Raw genomic sequence first — 25,023 nt, 5'->3', positions numbered from 1 at the left:
TATATATATGCTATTAAGATAAGAGTGCTAGTACAGGGTTAACAAATGCTCCGTTTTTTGTAAAAGATATTATTAAGTGGTTAAAAAATTAAAAATGGCATAATCTCGATTATGTTTCTTAACTTTTACAGACTCACCAAAAGATAAGTTGTATCTACAGCGATGCCACAGGCGACTTTAAATGTTAGAAGTGGTAGAGACTATCAATAATTTACATTTCTTGAATCTAATTAATAATTCCATCAAAACCACCACCTTAACTTAAATTACAAATTATTCATATTTAAAAATTACTGACGTGAACTCATTGTCCGGGTACGGGTAAGCATTTTTTCTTAGTTTCTTTGTATTTACTTTCAACAGTAAACTAAAAGAAATATATCAGAAAAAATTGCTGACCTTAACTTCTTCTAATAGATTTATGTTATTTAATAGTCACCAGTTTTTACATTCCCCTGTAAATATTTCATATAAACGCCATATAATGGCGTTTCAATTGGACTTTTGAATTATTGACATGCAGTGGTGATTAAATTAGAGATCAACTTTTTTAAATCAAATTTACACAACAAAAATTGCGACTGTCAAACAAAAATTTTGCAACCACTGGAGTAAATTTTCCCCTAAAACGGAGAAATTAGCATCTCGGCTAGCATATTAACATTTTAATTTGAGTGTGTCTAGTCTTATGTCAGCTAGCATTAAGTTAAAAAAAAAAACAATAACACTTTTTCATGATTACATTCAAATTGAGAGTTCTATACTACTTCATATCATTTTAAATAACGTCATTGTAGATAATAAAAATCACAGATCTTGAAAATTCGAATCGATGCGTAAAAATAGATCAGAATTTGTAACCCGAAAGTCATTTTAATTTGTTTCAATGCAGGTGTCACACGTGCTTCTCATACAGTTAACCCTCTAAGGGATTGCACCGATTAAAAATGCAAGTGGTAAAACTCAATTAACATTATATTTATTTAATTATTCAATCGCACAACTACCACAATAACATACCTCGTAAATCATTAATATTTAGAGCAAAAAGAATTCTTTGCCATCACTTTCAATGGTAAACCGAAAGAAATTAGTCAGAAAAAGTTGCTAAATTTAATCTCTTTTTTTGAGTTTTAACCTTTTGGGCAACGCAATATATCTACATATCAGCCATTCTCCTATTGAAGTAACACTCAAAAAAGCCTTCCATCAACGGTTCATGAAGATTGCATTAAGTTTCTGCAATTATTGGAACGCAATATATCTACATATCAGCCATTCTAATTGAAGTAACACTCAAAAAAGCCTTCCATCAACGGTTCATGAAGATTGCATTAAGTTTCTGAAATTATTGGAACGCAATATATCTACATATCAGCCATTCTAATTGAAGTAACACTCAAAAAAGCCTTCCATCAACGGTTCATGAAGATTGCATTAAGTTTCTGAAATTATTGGAACGCAATATATCTACATATCAGCCATTCTAATTGAAGTAACACTCAAAAAAGCCTTCCATCAACGGTTCATGAAGATTGCATTAAGTTTCTGAAATTATTAGAACGCAATATAATCTTCATATCAGCCATTCTCCCATTGAAGTAACACTCAAAAAAGCCTTCCATCAACGGTTCCAAATGAATTCGTACCAGGACTTCCAATCCACTGTAAGTCATTTGTCATACGTATGCCAGTTAAAGAAAAATATCCTTTGTTTATTTACATACACTTTCTTTTTATTATATTTTATTACATATTTAAAAAAGCAGCAAATTGTAAAAAAAATTAATAAATTTTCAATGGTAGAAAAATTTAATCGCTGACACTATGATAAATAAAAAGTTCAAATCAACCGGAGCAACGGCTATATTTAGAAATTTTCATAAAGATTGCATACAGTTTCTGAGATTATTGAAATGGAATATATCTCCGAATCAGCCATTCTTCCATAGAAGTAACACTCATAAAAACCTTCCATCAACGGTTCCAAATGAATTAGTACCAGAAGGACTCCCAAACCGCTACAAGTGCTTTGCCTAACTCATTACATTACCCATGCCGGTAAGAAAAAATAAAATCGTTTTTGTTCTTTCATCTCACGATCAAGCGAACCCCTTGACCGTATCTAAGCCCCTCCAGCATTTTATTCCTATTTCTATCACGTCTCACCTATTACGTTGCCCAAGTAGCCAGGGCCTTTCTACAATTTCAGTATCTCCCCGTTCACGCTCAAACGGATGGAATCTTTAATCCACTGTGCTACCCATTTCCTATCTTAACCGGTACACAGGAACACTTTTTTTTGTAGTTATTATCGTTATTTCTGTTTCGGTGCGTTATCTTCTTGCTTTTCAGAAAAAAATATCGCCATGCTTCTGCTTGGAATCTCGTTAACTTCTTCTATTTCGTCGGAGGGGAAGAAGAAAAACCGGAGCAACCCGGATACGTGCGTTTCCGTTTTTATCAGGTAAATGGCAAAAAATGAGTGGATTGGTGGATAACAAAGATTAGGATTCTGACATTTCTGCCAGAGCCAGATTAGAAAAATATTTGTTCTGAGAACATGTAAATAAAGATTATGTTGCTTATAAAGCAATCAAACTCTGGGAATTTTCCTTGTTCCGTTGTGGAAAAAGAAAATTGTAGTGTTAAATAAACAACATGCATTTCATGGAATAATACATGAGAGAAATGATCAATAATGTGAAATAACATACTGCAATAATAATGCCAGAAAATAGCCAAAAAGCTTTATTTCGTTAATTAATGAACAAGTCGTTTTCCCCGCAGAAACTACTATCTACTTAAAAAAGAAACTCATGTGTATCGGTAATTCTAATCGTTTCATTCTTTTTTTTTCTTTTTTTTTAATTTTTTTTTAATTTTCTAAACACATTAGCTAAAGTTTCTTTTTCTTGGGGGGGGGGTCAGAGGAAATCTCAATAAGTCTTTATTTAAGAAAAATTAAGTTAAAAAAGCAATCTTTGTATATAAAATGTATTGACCAATATTTAAAATATTGGCCATTCAAAAACGAAATACTGATGTTCTATTCCAATTTACTCTGGTAGAAGCAAGCCCAAGACACATGCCTTGTATGATATAGGCGTAAATCAAAGCCTGATAGAGTAGTTCAGTATTAAATGGCGTACCTAAAATGCGTGAGATAGGGTTTAAATTAAAATAAAGTAATAAAAAATTAACTATTTTTAAAGAATAAAACAAAAAAAAATAGTTATTTCACCGCAATATTACCTCTTAGCAGATACTAATAAAACGGGAAAATCAGATCAGTTAATCAAAATAATATTATCCATTTGCGTAAAATAATCTAAAAACTAATTGCATAGAATCACAAACCGTCAAAGTCCGGTTACTTTTTCCGATGAAAGCTAACAAAAAAAGCAGCATTTTTCTTCAACTTATAGCTCGATGAAAATGTCAAAACATAATTGCCTCCCCCCCCCATGCAAAAATGATTTGATATAGCAGCAACAACTTCTTTCTCTGCGACAATTAATTACGCCCTCCCAGGAGCCAAGTTATTCAACATTCTCCAATTTGGCTGAGTTAGTTGACACAGGTTTAATTGAACAAGAACCTTCTTTCACTAATAACCAAATTTCAGCGCCATTTGACGCAAACGATTTTTTTCGAAGAATATCATTAATGAAAAAGTTTATTATATTTTTCGTCTGCTTAGAATAGTTAGCATTCTCATGATCCATAATTAATCATAAGTTATTTTCGGTCTAGGTTTCGGTTACAGTTAAAATTGGTAACTGACGAAACGGAATATTAATAATCATGTCAGTTTCTAATTTATCAATTTAAATTAGAATGTCGTCTGCAAGTTATAATAGATACCGGAATCGTGTCGGAAAGAATTTAATTTAAGCCATGGAAAAAAACTGGGCTATGAGCTAAATAGTTATAGTATTTTCTAATTGTCCCGAATATTTCCAGTTTTTTTAAAATTATCGTTAATAACTTATTTTAGTATGTGTAAGAAATAGAATTAAATGACTTTATTTTCATTAATAAGAAGACAGTAGTAAGTATTTTAAGAACATTTTCATTAATTATAAATTTTACTTCTTAACCCAATAATACTAGTATTATTGGGGATACTAATATTATTATAAAAAATGCGTTAACAAAAAAAAAATGCTAGTACATTTATGTCTAATAATTGTAATAAGAATAAATGAAAAATTCTCTCCGTTACCTACCACTTTAGCTTTGAAAAAACACAATGTTTTGATTTCCGATCCACATATAATAATTTTTATAAAGTTGACAAAATTATCGACCTTTCCATAAATAAATACTATAACTTTCCATAACTTTAGCTACCACTTTTTACTGTTTTTTTAAAATTTTTAATAAAATTAAATTTAACTTAATTTCAAAAATTAAATTGATTTAATTTCTTATGTAAAAAATTAACGTTAATTTTAATGCCAAAGACAAACTATAAAAATGCTAAAAAATGCCAAAGACAAACGACGAATAAAATATTTTTAACATACCATATACAGTATAAAAAGAAACGTAACTGCTCTATCGCTACAACAAATGACCTCTAACAATTTACAACAAGATGCAATTTAGAAAAAAGAATAATAATGATGACATTTTTGAAATATTCAATATTTCCATCGCTTGAAATGATTTTTGTTGTAGCCATGAAAGACGATACTCTTGGTCAGCATAGTGAAGGCAATAATCGATATATTTCAATCGATATATCATATCCATAATAGCACTGCAAAAGGAATGCAATAAAAGCTTTATAGAAAAAGGCTTTCTAAAAAATCGATGATTCAACAGAGATGGCACCAACTTGTCTGCTAAACTCAGATATAATTGAAGTATGACCGAAACGATACTTAATAATCTAAAAATCGATAGAAATTCTTCGAAATTATCGATGATAGGTTTTTCTCGCTAGTTGAGTGTTTTATATTCATCCTGAACTAATAAACTTAATTTTTTATAACTAAGTTTCTTCGGTTGAACACAATTTATTCTAGAATTATAATACGAAACAGATGAATTAATTAATTTTAATTAACCTGCCTTTGAATTGACTTATTTTTGGCTAATGTTGCAAAAATGCAACATTTCTTCAATGTTGTAAAAAACAACATTAGGAAAGAAACAGTATTATTTTTCAATTATGTAAAAAAAATATCATTATGAAAGAAACAGTAACATTTTTTAATGGCGTAAAATACCATTATGAAAGAAGCAGTAGCATTTTGCAAAGTTGTAATACCATTATAAAAGAAGCAGTAACATTTTGCGAAGATGTAAAAGAATACCATTATGAAAGAAGCAGAACATTTTGCAAAGATGTAAAAGAATACCATTATGAAAGTAGCAGTAACATTTTGCAACGATACAAAAGAATACCATTATGAAAGAAGCAGTAAGACATATATCAGGGGTCTGTCCAGACATTTTTTTTGTGAAAGGTCCGTTTTTGTAAAATTGTGAAAAAATTACTTGTAATTTGTGAATATGAAATAAACGTTAAGTCACATTCTTTCAACCAGGGTCCAGTTATTGCAAAAAAACTTTTTCAAGGAGTTTTTCAATTTTAAAGAGATACAAGATTAAGCTTGACACTGTAAAATTATAATTAAAAAAATTTTAATTTTAAAAGATAAACAATTGCTGCTACTAAATTAGAGATGCAACATACAAATATTTGGTATTTAGCCTATACTGTTGAACGCAGAATATTCATTTCGGACGAATAAAGGAAGAAGCGTCTGCCGAAGACAAAACTTAGTTCGTTTACATCCATCTTTCTTGTTTTCTGCCCTGGGAAGGGTTTATTCGATTAACAAAACAATAATGAAGATAAACAAATTTGTGAAGGGTCCGATTAAAAGATAAATTATTTTGTGAAGGGTCCGTTTTTAAGTTAAAATATTTTGTGAAGGGTCCGTTCTTATGAAAAGATATTTTGTGAAGGGTCCGTTAACGGACCCAAATTTCTTCTAAACAGACCCCTGTTTATGCTGCAACATTTTTTTAGTGTTGACCCCTGAAGTATAAACCCTGAAGCACGGTAGCGTGCTCTGCAGCTTAATACAGAATCTGCAGATCATTTTTCATCCAAGTTTTAGTTTTCTTTTTGCAAAAAAAAAAAAAACAAATAAATGGGATAAAATCGATGAGACCTCTTTTTAAAACATCTTAACTTATGTTGTTTCGAATGAAGATTTAAAACCAGAATTGAAAAAAGCCTGCTAAGAATAAAAAAGTACAGATTTTTTTCTTTAGTTTCTTGATTACAGGCTTAACTGTATATGAGCTTAAACTCTTTTCAATAATCATTGAAAAGTTCTTGAATTTAAACAACGTAAAGTCATTACTTAAAATTTTCAAGTATCTTTCATTTGAAACTGTTTCATGTATGTCAGATTAATCTAAATTTTTACTATAATAACCTATGACTGAGGTCACAGACAAATTTGGATTTATAAAAATAGCCCTGCAAATCCACTTGGCGAATTCTGCCACTTACAACGGTGTTGACTACCAATTTAGTTTTAAAATATTGCAGACATGTAAAATTAGATCCGAATTATATATATTTATAATATTAATCTTTAGTACCAAACAAAAATATCTTGAAGAGTTTAGAATCTTTGATAAGTTGTTGGGTTGGCAAAGGGGTCTCCCTGGCCGAGTGTCCGTACATTTCTGATGTTGTACTCATTGTTCTTTGCAATGAGTACCTTAGCCTGCATGTTTACGTACAGTGCGCAAAATAAAAAACGGATCTTCACATTCTAGGACTCAATCTTAATGGTTCGAAAGAGTAGCCTCGACAATTTATATCAGTTTAATGTACTTTCTCTTAAAAGTGATTACGAAATCTGTCCCATTACTATTATTATTTATTTTTAAATTTTTGCAACTTGGACAAGTCATTTGTCAGCTTAACATCTGTTTATTTTAGACATCTGTTCTAGACATCTGTTTATCTTTTCGTTTGCTCAAAAAAACTGTGAAAACTAATATTAAAAAATTTTCATCTTCGCTATAACACAATTGGTACCAGCCTATATTTTTTAAGTGCTATCGAACCCTGCCATATTATTATTAATAATATTTTATTTTCACAATATAGACAAATGATCTGTCAGATAAATACCTGTGTCTTTTAGAAAATTATTTTTTCGCTTACTCAAACGAAAAATTCTTTTCCAAAATTCCTTTTAGGTGATTAAGAATATTTCATTGCTTGTACTAAATTAATTAGCATGATAAATTAGTTTCCAATACATTACACAAATGTATTAGGCCTTACTCTGAAATTCTCCCTGCACAAACTGTAAGAATTTGAAGTCAGCTAAAACAGACTAGTGTTCAACAGATTAAATCAATTATCTGTTCTGTTTCAAACGATGTGCTTAAAACGAATCACGCTGCTTTCTGAGCCGATTGTCTTAATGAGTGGAAGTTTGTTTGCGAAGTGTGGCATCGGTAGCAGCACGTTTTAGACGGAAACATGTTATTGATTAGTTCTCGATTGGGGGAGAAACAGTTTTCTACTTTTGCTGACGGCTTATATACAGAGAGAATTTCGTTAAATTACTTTGCACCCCCTCCCCTCCTTATTTGTTTTCCTTTTAATAGAAAATTTCTGAGCGCTAAGCTCACTTGATATTAAATCCTACGAATTTCTGCGAATAATACCGTAAACTCAATTTTTAAGAAGGAAAAAAAATGTACAACATTTGTGATTTAATAAAGTAGACATTTTTATTATGAGCTATCACCTTCAAAAAACTAGCTCACAAATTATTTCAGATAGATATGAATTATATATTCTGGAAGTCTAAGAAGTTTATGTAAATCAGTGCTAAGAATAAATCAAGTTGCTCATCTTTATTTTTTGAAAAAAGTGCCAAGTTCCCAAACTGGGAACATTGCGTCTAATGCTTTTTAAAAGTTAAGATATAAGTGTGAATACAACCCGGAAATTTTCAGTGCATTTAACTAGGAATATGCAGTCACCTTCATTTTTAATTAGTTATTTGCTTAAAACTACAAATATTTAAATATACAATTTTAATTTTACACCAAAAAGAATATTTCTCTTTGTGGCAATATCTTAAGATCGTTTTTCGAAAAATTTGTTTCCGCAGAAAATAACACTTAGTAATGAATAATATACTACAACTACTGAGTTGTGCTGTTAAGTTTTGTCTATCTTAAACCAGCTCCAACAACTATTATGAATTAGTAACAATTAATCATAGCTGTTAGATTAAGTTTTGTCCATCTTAAACCAGCGTCTCCTGCGCTAGCATGAAAAATGGCGCAAAAGGCCATTATGAATGAAGAAAAGTTGCAGTTTCATGAAAATTGCAGTTGCAGTTTCATGAAAATTAAAAAAAGTCTAGAATTATTTTAATTTTATGAAAAGTAAAAAAGCGTTTATTATTTGAAAAGTTATTCCAATGCTGCATTGTTTAGACTCATAAAGATTTGCAAAAATTGAGAATTATCAATTGGTTTGTGTCACATAAGCATTGAAAAGCAATCTTAATTAATATAAGTAAATAAAATTCTAGGTATTAGTAAGGAAATAAGTTGAAAAGTAACTTACCAATCATGAGCAAGGAAACTGTCAGGTGTTCTCTCCCAGTGGCTTTAAGAGCACCAAGAACAGTACCAACTATGGCACAACAAAGTCCTACAAAAGCTATCATAACAATAAACCACCGAATACTGACTGTTTGGGTGACCATTACCCCACAACAATGTTTAGGTTCGTCAGATTCAGAGGCTGCAGGGGGACCCGAAAAACTGGGGCCGCCCCTTCTTCCACCCCGCTCCCGAGGGCTGAAGCCCCTAAAAGCCCCACTGCGGCCAGCCCCAGTCCTCGACGTCCTGCGGGGATTTGCAGATAAGTGTGGACATGCCGGGGCTGTCGTAGGGGGTGGTGGGGGAGGTGGGTGAGAGGGTGGCGGTAATCTTCGTCCGCCGCCCCGGTCTCCTGATCCGGGGGGTAAAGTTGAATAAGGCGGTGGAAGATGTGAATTTAGTATATCCGGCAGTGCACTATTATTAATGGCATTATCCGGTTGTGGATTATCCGGCAAGGGAGCAAAGGTATCCTGTGTAAGTTGTGTATGAGTTTGAAGGCGTCTTGTACTCCTGCAACTGTTGGACGAACGTCGCGGGTGTTGATCATGGGAAGGGTTCATACCCTCCCCCAAATTACCCGCATTGTTGCTAGTCATGCTGTCAGCAGCACCTATCTCTTTTTTAACCGACGGCACATCGTCCACTGGGTCCTCGGTTGGATCCCTGCATAGATCAGTATCGGAATAGAACACACCAATATTATGCACAATTTTCTTGTTGAACAGATCAGACGAATCGGAATTATGACCTAATTCTTTTGATGGAGGAGACTGTTCCCGTCGGTCATCCTCAGGGAGACCCGTTCCCCAGTGTCGTTCAAACCACAAACGACGAGGAGTCAGCCTCACAATACGCGGTGAACGAGGAGATATCCTCAAAGGATATCTTCTTACAAAACACCACTCAGTAGACGATGATAGATATCTGTTCACCGCACTGTCAAGATTCTGATGATCACCAGCGTTGTCTTGCGATGGAATTCGGATGTCAACAAAACATTCCTCCTCATCGGAATCACGCGAGTATCCTGAGTTCACAACTCCACCACTGCTGTTTGCAGACTGAGAAGAAACAGAAACTTGCGAGTCGATAGACGATTCTCTTTCTGGTTCGAGCGCCATCTCTTGTTCGTCATCGGCATTAATTTCCTCATTGTTGCTTTTCTTGTTTTCTTCTAATCTCATCTTTTCCAACCTAAATAGTGCGTAAAAAAGATATCGTTACAGATGAATGGATCGGATTTGAGAAGAAAAAAAAAACTTCTTAAAAGAATAAAAATATTTTCCCGTTTCTTCAGAGGAAAAATAAAATAAAAAACAACTTACAACAACACTGAAACGTATGTAATGGATATAATTTAGGAGTATTTTTCTCATCACATTAATATTTATTTATTTTTTAAAAAAAAAAGTCGTTAACTGTGGGAAAAAAGTTTGTGTTTCGATGATGTGCACCAGATGTGTAAAAAGAAAATCTAATTGTGCACTTTCTACCGTGAAATTGAAATTAAATAGAAAAGAGTTTCATTGTGTGAAAAATCTAACTGTTGGTAATGCATAAAATAGCACATGGATCTATGTCATTTATTTTATTTAACCTAATTAGTTACATCATTTATGTAACAGTTACGTTTGAATGAGTATTAAAAATTTTCCATTTGCTGTTATATTATCAATTTTATGCATACATTAACTGCAACTAATAAACTAGTTTATAAAAACTAATAATTATTATTTTATTCGACTGTTGTTTTTTTTTCTTCAGCACAAAAATTTAAAATACACGCAAGATCGCAAGATGCGCAAAAGAAAAAAAATATAGTTATTTACTTTTAATCTAATTATAGCATACTGGCATGCAAACTTATTAAAGGTCGTAGTGCAGACGATATTTTAAATTGCAATTAAAAAAAAAGAACGTACTTTTTTCTTAATAAGCATTGCTTTTTTTTTTGCTCCATTAAAATTTTAGATTTTTTTGGGGGGGGAGGGGGGGAGGGAGCCACTGTTTTGAAATTTTAGTCAAGAGAACGGTCAAGAATTTACTCTATCCTTAAGAATTTATCAAGAATCTTTTTACTGTCAATTTCAATTTTTACGTATTCTGCTATATTTATGTAACTATTTGAACGAATCAAATGATTTTGCCCGCAATTGTAAAACTAATTTATCCAAATAAAATTGTAAATTCAAAATAATTTTTTTTTTAAATTTTGCCCAATTTTAAAACGCAAATATAGAATATTTTATTACTTTCTTTAATAATAATCGAAAGTTCGAATTGTAAGGAGCATATATTTTTATATCATCGAAGGCAGAACTATTGTTAGGCAGAGCATTTGTCTTAAGCCAAACATTTTAAAACACTAAGGGACTACTCGCCAGTAACGTCCCCAAAATAATTTTTTCCTTTTTCAAATTTAGTTTAGCACTCAAAATTTTCTATTATTAAAAACACGTATAAGATCAAATAACTCTCAACATAACTCCAGACTTCGGTCTTATTTCTATTCATAGATATCAAAATCACAAAATTAGAAAATAAGATATATTTAAATCATTTTTCGTGATAATTAAAGCGTGGGTTTTTAAACCCAACTTCCTCACTTCTATCTATGTGGGAAATGTCATTCATAAAAATTAAACAATAAGCCGTAATTTGAAATTAAAACCAAAAATACTAATAATAAAGACAAAATTTTTTTTTTTTTTATAAGCTGTCCATATTTAGGTAATACTTTTGTAACCTCAAAAAGAGGAATGAAATTCGAAAAGAGAGTCATAAAATCCAATTTCAATAAATTAGATTAAAATTTAATTCAATTTTTAGGGGTAAACAAAAAAGAGAAAATTTCAAGGCTGCCGAAAATGCATCGTTTTGTCTGAAATATAAATCTATACTAAGTTATCCACATTCTTAGGGGAATTAAAAAGAAAGTTAAAGGGGTCCAAAAAATGTATCAAATAGGCTCAAATCTAATTCGAAACTAAATGATCCTCTTTCCTGGAAGTCCGCAAAAAGAGAAAATTTAAAATCGATTAATGTCAGATGTAATCGATTAATGATTAATCTAATCGATTCAGCCTAATTGATAAATGTATCGATTAGGCTGAAATATAATTCGATACTAAGTTATACTCTTTCCTAGAAGTCTGCAAAAAGAGACAATTGAAAAACCTGCGATTAATGTATCGATGAGGCTAAAATCTTATTCGATACTAAGTTATCCACTTTCTTAGGGATCCGCAAAAAATGTAGATTTAAATACCCCCAAAAATGTATCGATTATGCTAAAATCTAATTCGACGATTTGAAAGAAAACGACCCTATAGTTTTCGAGAAATAAAATTAAATAAAAGTTGTGATTTTAAATTTTAATTTCTCCAGATTTATTTAATCGATTCTGCTCAAATTTTCGATTTTGATTTTATTTTATTTTATAACCGTCGTTGAACAGCAGACCCAATTTCATGGGTTTACGACTACTAACGTTCAACTCCGTAGCTTTGTAATTTTGAACCAATCCAGAAGACAAGGAAACTCCTGGATCAGTACCCCCAGAGGTATTGATTTGTTGTGGGAACATGGAGGACTTTGAGACTCGACAGATTTAACTTGCATCAGCCACCATTTACTACACGGGGAGTCTTCGGCCGGCGAGGATCGAACCCACGACCTCTTGGATATGGGCCCAGCGCCCTACCGACCTGGCTATCCCGGCCCTTCGATTTTGATTTGTGGCGACTCAGGGGAAAGAGCGTTCATCTTCAAATGAGGTGAACCGGGTTTGAATCTCAGCGATGGCTGGTCGATACGAATTCCGCACCCGGCTCGCATCGACCACAGTCCTGACGTAAAATATCCTCAATGGCGGACGGATCATGGGTTTGAGTCCCATTTCCGTCGGGCTAACCGTGGAAGGTTTTCGCGATTTTCCTCCCCATGTAAGGCAAATTCGGATTAGTTCCATCATAAATTCCTCCACGATGGTAAATTTCACCCAATACTTTATCCAGAAATTCCCTTGTCTTTTGGATTGGGTACAAAATTACAAGGCTACGGAATTGAAGATTAGTAGTCGTAAACCCAAAAATTGGGTAGGCTGTACAATGACGGTTATGAAATAAAATAAAATTTTCAATTTTATGATTTGAAATTACATAGCTTAAAATGCGGTAAAAATTTTAATGTTTTACGATTCTGGCATTTTTCAACTATTTTTAAATTAAATAGTAAAGATTAATAGATAAGGGAAAGGGGGTCTCCTGGGGACACTTTTCGTAATTTTGCCAACAAAAAAAACATAATAACCATTATTTTATTAATAATAAAACAACAACAACAATAATTAACAATAAAATAAACAACTATAATATTTTTCTCATTAAAATTTGAACGGTTATCTTAATTTTTAAAAGAAACAATAGCTAATGTGAAAAAGTACTTTTTTAATAATATATATATTTTTTTTTAAAAAAAAGATGTTCTTGTCTACACTATTTCCATGATACGAGGCTAGTGTAGACATGTCATGGAGCTAGTATACATCAGTCATAAAATTAAACATTTAATCTATTGTTACTTATAAAAGAGTAAATAAAATGAGATAATGAAAAATAAATTGAAATTCATTTCAGTCTCGAAATATTATCTTTAGTAAATAACCTCCAACAATATTTATTTTATTTAATTTTAAAATATAATAAACCCATTTTTGTGCTTTATGTTTTTGAGTTGTGATTTGGTAAACTTGCTTTACAACGATTTTAACCGCCACGATTTATTAATAATTTAAATAAATATGTAGGGCCTGACAACCATAAGGGATTGTTGTTGTAGTTTAATGATTGTACCTTATTACCTTAATTGTTGTTATACTACCACTTACAACAGAATAGAAATCTATTACAATCGAGTTTTTAACTTTGTAAATATTTATACATTATTTTTAAAAAAAACTATTTCAAAACGAGAAGAACTGAAATTTTATATTAATTTAATTTTAAGAAAGATGATTTATTTTTAAAATCGAATTTGGTTTTGATTTTACTAAATGACTCTTAAATCAATATTAAATGTCAGCCAAAAAGCATTAATAGTTGATATCTGAGAGGTATTTTAATGCAACTGCTTTACAAAAATAATATAATTCCATCAGAAATAAAAACCTTAAAGTAAGTTAAATGATAAGATGTTATTAAATTTGCCACTGTAAAAAAAATCCAGTGAATTCAATAAATAAAATGTTAAAAACAGTCTTGAATAAATAAATTTCTTTTGTAAAATTATTCAAATTAAAATAAATATGCTAATAAATAAAGTGTTAACAATTAAACAGAAAGCTTAATCTGGTCGTTGTCTTAAAAAATTTAGTAGTGGTAACAAATATAAAACAAACTTTGAACATTTTACAGATACAATACTTTATTTACATATTATATTGTAAAGAAACTACAGCTGCGTGAGAATTGACACCTATAAAATTAACTATAACTATATATATACCTACAACTATACCTATAAATATATACTAGATTTCTAAGTGTCAACTAAGTGTGTCTTTTGGAAAAACTCAATACTTAAAGGGGGTGACAGTTAATTACGCATTTATACTTCTTACTGATTTCTTTTTTCCTTTTTTTGTATGTCTAAATGTCGGTTGTTTGTATGTTTTGTATGTCGGTTGTTTGATTCTTTTTAACTTGCCTTATTTATTCTGCAAGTATTTTTACACCATTAATATTTCGTTTCAAACATCATTTCAAATGTTGGTAAAATATTTATAATATTATCCAATATAATATTATAAATATTATACAATTTAAAATATCAAGTACACCAAAAATATCAAGTACAGGCTGCAAAATTAAAAACGGACCATCATGAATAACTTTTGATCTAATGATTGGATCCTTACTATCTAGGACTCCATCTTAATGGTTTGAAGGGCTGACCTCAAATATGCTAATAAATAAATAAACGCAGCCAATATTTAAAGATACAAAATCAGACACAGAAACGTACTTTCTCTGAATAAACATATCTTTTTTTCGACGGATTCGGATCTCTGTACCCCAAAATATAGGGGATACCACAATCTCGGAAATATGGTCCCAATAATTTGATAAGAAGAGCACTCCAAAATTTAGACCTCTTAATGTTGCTTACTTTGTCATATCTCGAGAACTTTTTAAGCGAATTGAAATATCTTTACACTCAATTATAAAATTCGTTTATTCAAAGATAATTCCATGTAAAAAATAACTTTTAGTAAATATTTATTATTTTATTGGAATTAGAATGGTTGAAAATTTTTTGAATTGTAAAGTATGCAATTTTTTGCATCATTTAAAATAATTTAATTTTACATGCCGAAATACAAAATTTGAGCGAAATCGGTCGAATAGTTCCTGAGAAATCGAATTTTTTAAAAAAGTCATATTTTTGCATTCTTATGTTTCGTTTCGTGAACATGAAAATGAATCTAAGCGAAACAACAAACACTGCAAGCAGAATTAGTCAGGAAATTCTGCGCTATCTAAACGAGCCTTTGAATCATTTAGATGTAGTAGTGGGTAAAAACCATATAAATCGAATTTACTAAACCAAGAAGCATACATTAAAACATAGAAAACATTTATCTGCAATCTAAAGTAAATTCGGCTGCTCTACTTCTTACTTATAATCTATTACACCTTTCAACCAACTCTAAAATATTTCTATAATTACGGAATTATAATTTCCATATAATGTATTAGTGCTTCAGAATTTTACTTGTCAAAGTATGTCACAGCTTGAAGAATCGGATATATAATGTCAAGCCCAGTCCGCATAGGTAATGTTTATTACAACATGCAAACATAATATGTATGAGTTTTTTTGCAGTGTGCAGTACAACTTCACATGGAAGTGTGTCATGGATTTAATTTTTTTAAATTTAAGTGGTACTTCATAAGCATTATACATTTCATAGACATACAAATAAAAAGGAAAAAAAATCATATTTTAAATTAAAAGACCTAATTCCTTCATTTGTAATTTTGCGAGATATATATCAAGCCTGCAATTTTCTAATTATTATTCTTTGTTACATCCTTGTACCAAAATACACACTAATTGTTACTTTATATTCTCATGGGCTTTCAAATTTAATTATTCTTATTCAGTAGAATTTTCCATTTTGGGATTTCGAACGACTAACCGAATCCCAACGATCCATTCCAGAGATCTATCATAAATGCTCGGCATTGGAAATCAAGCGACCCTTAATTATAATTTTCCGAAATACCAATTCTACCCCTCTGGCGATTGCAGCGCCCTCCTCCCACATTGCCCAAAAGGAATTATTTTATCGGTAATGATTTCCTCGAGAGAAATTGGATGGATGCAATCGAAAAAATATTTAATCTTCATTTGACCTTATTATCGACTGAGCGGTTTATTTAGAAAAGTTTAATGGTTTTTTTTATTAATTTTTTTTATTGTATTTTTGCTGCTACGGATGGGTAGTTTTTAGGGAATCAAGAGACCAGATTCAAAAGAAATCAATTATGCAATGGACGGAAGGATAGTTGGATGGAAAACCGAGTATTTGTGGATTCATCCATTATACAAGAATTTAAATTTTGATGGCGTAACTAATGGAGTCAAGTTTAAAGCAAATAGTTTACTTCGTATGGACTTCGATTATTGAAGCTTTAAAAGAATCTTTTGCTCTGAATAATCGGATTAAAGCCTCCTTTGAAATTTTAAGTCTGTTAGAAGTAAAGAGCAATTTAATTCTATGAACTGATTTTTAAATATTCTACCGAATTGAATGATTTATAATACGAAATTTTGTGAGTTTTTTTTAGAACTGATTGAAATTTTGTAATTTTTCATTGAACTTCAGGTCAGTGACCAATTAAGACGAAGTGCGTATGAACTATTAGCTGTTTCATTGTATACGGTCCTTATTGCATACTAAATGGAACTATAGCATTGTTCAAGATATCAATCCACATTATCCCTTTTCGTTTATTAGCGATCTAAAATGAATGAAATTAATCTAAAACTAATTTGTAAATATTCGTAATTTTATAGTTTTTGCTAACTCCCCGCATAACTCCCCTTGGTTCCCGCATAATTGCAGAAACAAAACATTCACTGACTTTTCCGTGTATTTCAGGAAAAAATTGAATGTAAATCTAGACCATATTTTAGCTGGAATGATCTAACATGCAGCAGAAAACATTGTTTTATAGCATTAATGAGTTCAGCGCGCCATCTATTTTGTATTTAACAAACTTTTGATGATACTATATTAAATATTATACGACACAGTACAATACCTTTCAAATAAGGAGACAAATAAAGGGGTCGCTTTATAAGATTAAAGAAAAATAGCGCTTGATAATTTTTAGAGCATCTACGGATTTTTCCTCAAAAGTTAAAATTAATAAAGTTATACGATTTGTGGCTTTGGTTAAATAAATTAAAATTACACGCTTGTTAGTTTTCAAAATTTAATTTTATTATACCTTAAACTAATGAAATCTGATTTGGATGCTTGCCAGAAAGTTCTTTTACTCAAAGTTTTCACAAAATTAAAGATATTTATCAAAATTTAAAAACCGACAAAGGTGTCCAATTTAGCTATCTTCTAAAAACTGCTGATTGCAAAATTGTATGGATATAATTCTGTCAGAAAAATTAACAGAGAATTTAAAATACCGTTCCCCTTTATATCTTAAATCCTGGTTGGGGAACAACCTAGTACTTTACATTCAGCGAAAGATACTGATTTCTACTCGCCAGTATCGTTTGAATCTGATAAAATATAACGGCAAAGAAATGAACCTGATAAAAAATAACTGCTTCCTAGTCGGGTTTAAATTGATGTAAATAATAAAATTAAATTTTTAAAAAAAGAAAATTAGCAAGCGTAGAGTATTGAATACTACAAATTTTTTGTAGCATTTACGCAAAGACTTGATAGGTCAGAAAGTTTTGCACCTAAAGCTACAGATTTTTTTTTTAAATGACAATTTTAGTATAATTTCGATCGAAATGCACATGTTTAAATATAACAGGAGATCTAGTAAATTATGCGGCAAATTTCTAGGGCAGGGGTGGCGAACCTTTATGCACCAACGTGCCATTTTTTTCAAAAAATTGTTTAATGAGGTCATAGACGTGCCGTCAAATCATTTTGACTTTGTGATTATTGGGAAAATAATAATACTAAATACTATCAACTCAAAACTCTTTATTTACTATGAAAAATTTTTTTTTGCAATGCCTCAGTTGTACCCGTAATTCAACTTAAAGTAACATCAGTGTAACCTCTGTTGTTGCAGATTAGATGACAAATAACTTATATTAGGTTGTAAGATGTTAGTTTAAGCAGGACTGTTGAATTTTTTTTGCTAGTTATTTATTATTAGCTTGTTTTGCTAATCCTTGTTTTTTATGGTTATTAATTGTTTTTGGAATTAATTGTAAATTTTTTTGTTGATAATTGTTTTTTCGTTTTTGTTTTTTGTGAATTTCAATTTAATTGTTAATACGCTTTATAGTAAACTTTGTGATCGGTGGCGTGCCCAGAATATTGTGTCACGTGCCATAAATGGCACGCGTGCCATTGGTTCGCCATCCCTGTTCTAGGGGATTTCGGGAGCATCATCAGGATTAAAACTGCATGGAGACCCATACCCGGAAATGTTGCCATACGCGGCTAGGGGTGCTTCCCTTATTATGACCTGTTCAGAAGCTCACGCTCAAAATGAGTCCGAATAGTTCACGATAAGAAACAGTATGCAGATTAGCGCCCTCTAACGGCGCATAATGCAGTTTCCCGGATAGGGCTTCGATAATTTTAATCCTGATGATATGCCTTAACTCTCCTAGATATTTTTTTGCAACATTTATGCGAATCCCTGTTGTATATAACTTCGTTAAACTTGCATATTTCGACAAAAAATAGACTATAAATGTTAAAAATACCGAAGTTTGGAAAAATAAAAACCGATGGCACATTTAAAATATGCGATACAATGGGTTCCAAGATCTGTTAAAAAATCCCATGCAACTCAAAACAAACAAATAAATAAATAAATAATTAAAAATAATAATGATAATAAAAATGTTCCCCAGAGTTATTCAATAAAAATAACCAACTGCATTATTTTAATGTTCTATATCTATTGAAATTCAAAATTTTTTCAAAAACTGCAATAGCAGCTGTTATTTCCGACTTTCAAATTTTTTTTTAACTGGTATAGTGTTATCAAAAATTCGTGATCACGAAGAAAAAAGATAGATGAAGAATATGTAAGCATGAAAACGAAAACCGAAAAATTTATTAGAAATCTAGCAGTCATGATTCGTAAATATATTTCGCCATTAATAAAAAGAAAAAATACGAGCAGCAGAATTTAAAAATTATTACTGAGTATAAAATATTACTCACAAATAAAATAATAATTAATAATAATAACTAATTTTATCTTTCTTGAAACTACAAGATTATAAATGATGCAATTAAATAAATAAATATACATAAAAAATTAATAAAATAAATAAATAATTATAATAATAGTAAATAATAAAACAAAAAATTGAAACAATAATAATAATAAATAAATAAATAATTGTAGTTCGTATGCAAACTAAAATAAGTAAGTTATTGTAATAATAATAGAAAATTAAATAAATAAGAAACAAAATAAATTAAAAATAAAATAAATAAAAAATGAGATAAATAAATATATGAACTATAAAATTATAAGAATAATTTTCTTTAGAGTGGAAGTAAAATATAAGCCTTGATATTATAATTCTTGGTTTATAAAGATGAAATAAAACAGGGTTCGCCCGGGCTTTAAGAATGTTAATATTCGTTGAAAGAATCACGAAAGTGCCTTAAAAAATTTAAAAAGTTCTCATGCACTTTTTAAAACATCTATCTGAGTAAAATTAGAAAATAGATAAATTTTCTTAGAAAAATAATCATAAATAAAATTTATTTTAATCATATAAATAAAAAATTCTATAATAAGATGCTGGTGTAAATTAAACAGAAAATTATGTTCATCATTAAGGAAATAGTTATTTTACTCCCAAAACTTTTTTTTAAAAAATACGAGAGTAATAGCACTCGGTATTTTTGTAAACTAATTCAAATTTGTTTACTAGATGGCAGCACTAAAATATAAAACTCACGCAACTGGGAAAAGTTATTTGAATGGAGTAATTCCTTTGTTTTTAAAGAAATGAATTTTATCCTTTTTCCATTCTTTATTTTTTTTTTATTCACGTATTCCTACAAAATTTTTTGTTTAAAAAATAGTTTGCGTTTCTAGTGCTTAGAAATCCTCAGATTAAAAACAATTATAACATTTAGCAAATACTCGAAATATTTCTTAAAAAATGTATAGTAAATATTGTATTGATTTTATTTAATTATTCAATGTATGAATATTTTATAATACAGGAGCGGGAAAGTCGGAGGTCGGTAAACTAAGAAATAGAAAAACTTACTCTAAAATAATAATAAATTTTTACGTCTTTATTTATTATTATTATTTTATAATTATACATTATTTATTATTATTTCATACTTATACATTATTTATTATTATTTCATACTTATACATTATTTATTATTATTACTATTTATCATTATTATTTTATAAGTATACGTTATTTATTATTATTATTATTAATTATTTTTTTTTTATAATTATACATTATTTATTATAATTATTTATTATTATTGTTATTATTTAATTATAAATTTTTGGTTTAACTCTCTTAATGGGAAAAGTTCTAGATGTAAAAGTTTTACTAGAAATATAAGGAAAAGTGTGAAACTGAAAAACCACTTGTTTGACATTGAATGAATGAGATTCACATTTTCCAGTAATATCTCTTTTCCATACATTCGGATAAACATTCAACAAACAAAGGGTGAGATGGAGGACTCCTCATTTTGACCTTGGAGAACAATCATGAGGACTTTCTTTTCATTCATTCCATTCAATTTAGTGAGTTATGCTTTGTTAATTTTATCAAAACATGCGATTTTTTTTTTAAAAAAATTAAGCATCACTGTAGAATTTAGATTCAGAGTCAAAACATTTTTTTTTGTCTTTCTTTAATTTACTCTTTAATGTTTTTTTTTTTTCTTTTTCAGTATCGTCCGAGGTGCTTAAATGTTTTCTGCCGCCGGCACTATGAGTAATTGACTGAAAATTTTCTCCAATTATAATAGACTACAAAAATTTTCTGGTCGATTCAATGAAAAAGGTACAAAACTATCATTTTTTTTTGAATAAAAAAAAAGACAATCGTTTAAATGTATAAAATAGAGAAATAAACTTATTTGATCGCAACATTCATTGGGTGCCATATATTACAACATTCAATACAATCAATACTCACAAATTGAATAAAAAATCAATCAAATCTGATTTCTTTCACAACGTTTATTAGTTAAACACAAACTAAACAAAAAATAACTGATAGTTATCCGTTCGTATTTCTCAACGAAATTTATAAATAGAATTAATTAAGCGACACTCAGAAATTATTTAATTGAAAAAAATCCTACTTTTGACACAGTACTTATTATTTAAAGACAACTAAAAGTGCAATATTGCTGATCTCTTCCGTATAGCAAAATCTATCAAAACAATTTCTATCAATACAAATATTTCGCAATTCTCAATATTTATTATTTAAATGCAAATAAACATACAATAAATAATCCTTTCTGTATATTCCATCAAAACTTATCAATACAGATGTTAAAATGAAACTCCAATCAAAAATCGAAACAAATCCTACTTCTTCCGCAGTTCTTATTAAGTAAACATGAAATAAATGATCTTTATCTGTATATTCCAGTAAAAATTGTAACAATATGATTCATAAAATGAAGTTCAGAAATTAATTAAAAATCAAATAATTCTAACTTATTTCGCTGTACTTATTAGTTAAGCACAAAATAAATTATCTTAATATGTATATTCCAGCAAAACTCATCAATACAATTAATAAAACGACATTCTAATTAATAAAAATGGAGGAAAAAAAATCTTACTTTTCAACGGTTTTTATTAGTTAAACACATAATAAATTATTTTAATCTGTATATTCCAGTCAAAATTAACAATATGATTCATAAAATGAAGTTCAGAAATTAATTAAAAATCCCTCAATTCTCACTTATTTGCAGTGCTTATTAGTTAAATACTGCTAAACGTACAATAACTGATCCTTGTCTGTATATCCCAGCAAAATTTATGAATGCAATTAACAAAACACTCAAAATTAATTAAGAATCGAAAAAAAAGTTTCTTCTTTCTCAGTTTTTATCAGTTAAACATACTATAAATGATCTTTATCCGTATATTCCATTAAAAATTTCAACAATATGATTAAAAAGATGAAGTTCAGAAATTAATTAAATATTGAACTATTCTTATTCATTTCGCAGTACTTATTAGTTAAACAGAGCTAAGCATACAATAACTGATATCATCCATCAATACAATTAATAAATGTATCAATACAATGAATAAAACACTCAAAATTAATTAAAAATAGAAAAAAAAATCTTACTTCTTTACCAGTTAAACACAACTAATAAACAAATATCAACCACTTCATTGAACAAAGAAGATAAACTAACAACAAAATGCTCTGGATAAAGAAAATGCTTTCAGAGGAGAGTCCGAGAAAAAGGCGGAGCCAATTAGTGTAAGTGGACAAGGGATGACACATCCAAACCAACCAGATGGGGAAATTACATCGACCCCCATTTGAAACCCTCTCCCATTTCAACACTACAGGGCTTCATTATTTCTGTAGTTGCTCCTCTAATTTCAAATGTCTAAATTTTTCCTTTCAGGCAAAGAAAATTAAAAAAAGCCTCATTTTAAGTACCTTAAAGTTGAAGCAAAAGTATTATTTTTACTCTATATATACTATCTCTTGTCGTAAATAAATTATCTGAGATTTATAGTGGTCAAATAGCTTAAATATTTTAAAGTTGTTTTTTGAAGGCACATGAATAGAGCCTTTTTTTTGTGAATAACATGCTTTTTTTTTTATAACTGCTGTGAGCAAGGACTAATATAGGAGCTGTGAGCGTATTGTTGTGAGTTAACAACAGTAATTCATGAATGTTAAGGCTCATGAAATTGCGCTTTTTGTGTGAGTAATATGCCTTTTTTTTTTTTTTAAACTTTGCTTCAGTTATTCACGGCTGATAAGTTTAGATTATACTGTGCATGAAAACAGCTCAAAACGTCGGTAGACGGAAAAAAAGGTCCCGGTACAAAAGGTCCCTGGAAAAAAAGGTACGGAAAAAAGGGTCCCTGGAAAAAAAAAAGGTACCTCCATAGAGAAAATCTGTAGGGATATTCCCCCTCTCTTTCTGGGCAGCATGAATGCTTCTCGCTGTTTCAATGAATATTCTTTTTATCTGTAATAATTCAGATTAAATCATTGAGGTAAGGAGAAGGGTAAGGGGGGGGGGGACTTATGGGCTGGTTGTATTACACTTTTTTTAAAAAATTTTATTTCATTTATTTATTCTTCTTTGATTATTTTTTAAAGCGGGAAGATACTATTTAAATTTTTCAATAATGTTTTACTTTAAATTTTTTTGCAATTTTTTAAGTGAAAAATTTGTTATTTTCTAATTTAAATTATATTTTGTGAAGAAGTTGCTAATGTCAGGCTTAAAGTAGCCAATCGGGGAAGTTGGGAGGATTTATGTGTTGGATGTTTATTCGTGATTGGAGGTGAAAGAATTAGTCCTTTTTAATTAGTTGAAAACGCGCGACACGGAAAAAAAAAAAAAAAAAACATGCACGGAACAGCAAAAAGTGCTTCAATCTAATCTTCTCATTTCAAATATTTTCCCCTACAGAATTTTCCCTACACAGGTACCTTTTTTACCGGGACCTTTTTTTCCGGAGCCTTTTTTCCGGGACCTTTTTTTCCAGGTACCTTTTTTTCTGGTACCTTTTTTTCCTAGAACCCAAAACGTCAATCAGAAGAGAAACTAAAATTTTGTGAAAATGAAAAGCTTTTTGGATCTAATTTTTCAATATTTGGAAAGTTACTCGAACGTTGCAAGGTATGGTCTAATACAAATTTGGCAATTTTTAAGAAACTTTTTAGCGATTTTTTTAAATGGTTTTATAATTTTAAAAATATTTAAGTTATTTAGCTGTTCTTAAGTCCAGGATAATTCCTTTCGGCAAGATGATATGGATAGTTTTAAAATATAACTTTGCCTCAAGTGCATGCTAAAATGAGGCTTTTTTCTTGGAAAAATAGCTTCGAAAAGCACTGTTTAAACGGTTATTACACTATTCTAAAAACCACAGATTCAGTACTTGGAACTCGAGGAGAAGTGAAGTGATTTGGCCATGCGATTTAAATAAGATTTAATTTGTCTGCTTGTGTCGTAACGCATGTGCGTCGAAATTCATATGATTGGCTTCTGAATCGACAAATGCCATTAATTACCCTACGATAACGTCCCTTACAGGTATCCAACTGGGCAAAACTTTTTCATTTAGCTGCAACTGATCAAAATGTATGGATAATTCTCAGTTTTTACAATCTTTTATGAGCCGAAAATGCTATATGGAAGAAATTTTAAAAATATTAAAAAAAAAAAAAATTGACAACAAATGCAGTTTATTTTTAAAAAGCGGCGACTTTCCTTCATATTGACATTTTGCACTATTTTCATAATCACCATAGAAGGCTCTGGGTAAAGATAACCTAACATTCATGAATTACGGCGAATTATTATTAACTTAGAACAATAGCATGTTATTCGCTAAGTTGATTGCGTTTGAAGTTTCGAAAAATAAAAATGTTAATTAGTTTTAATAAAATATGCTTTATTTTCACAAAATTTTTATATATATACACGCAGTTTTAGAAACGTAGAAAAAAATTATGTTATATTAATATTTAACATTAAAAAGCTTATCATTTTTGCAGAAAAATTATATAAAGTACAAGTTTTTCCGATTTTATAAGTAACCGATGTTGAAAAATTTTTATTAAAATTTTTAATTTGAATAATAAAGACAATATCGGAATTGTGAGAGATTCTTACATGAACTACCGGTAACATATAAGGGTATAAGGTGCATGAAAAAATTCTAGATAACTTTACTATAAATAACTTTTTATCGAAAGATCGTATTTTTATATACTAGGAACCAATATGATTTGAGGACTTAACCTTAAATGTAATTATCAATTAGCGCAAAAGATTTTTATTAAGTTACGAAATCGGGCACAAAAACGTTCTTCCTTTAATGCACATACCCT

At 29.9% G+C, this 25,023-nt stretch overlaps 1 protein-coding gene across 1 annotated transcript in view; it reads right to left on the bottom strand.

Moving 5' to 3' along the window:
- LOC107454216 (uncharacterized) overlaps window positions 1-22,351 on the bottom strand; it is a 135,866-nt gene extending 113,515 nt beyond the window's left edge. The window contains exons 1-2 of the mRNA XM_087151988.1: window positions 22,290-22,351; window positions 8,636-9,870 (exon numbers count right to left, since the gene is read on the bottom strand). Of these exons, the coding sequence (XP_087008114.1) occupies window positions 8,636-9,860 (1,225 nt within the window). The 5' untranslated portion in view covers window positions 9,861-9,870; window positions 22,290-22,351. The remainder of the gene's footprint in view (window positions 1-8,635; window positions 9,871-22,289) is intronic.
- Window positions 22,352-25,023: the final 2,672 nt, after the last annotated feature.

The sequence above is a fragment of the Parasteatoda tepidariorum genome, chromosome 9, assembly GCF_982258835.1.
Source record: "Parasteatoda tepidariorum strain Cologne lab strain chromosome 9, Ptep-v5.0, whole genome shotgun sequence".
NCBI lineage: Eukaryota > Metazoa > Arthropoda > Arachnida > Araneae > Theridiidae > Parasteatoda > Parasteatoda tepidariorum.
This window is presented reverse-complemented; position numbering and strand designations above follow the sequence as displayed.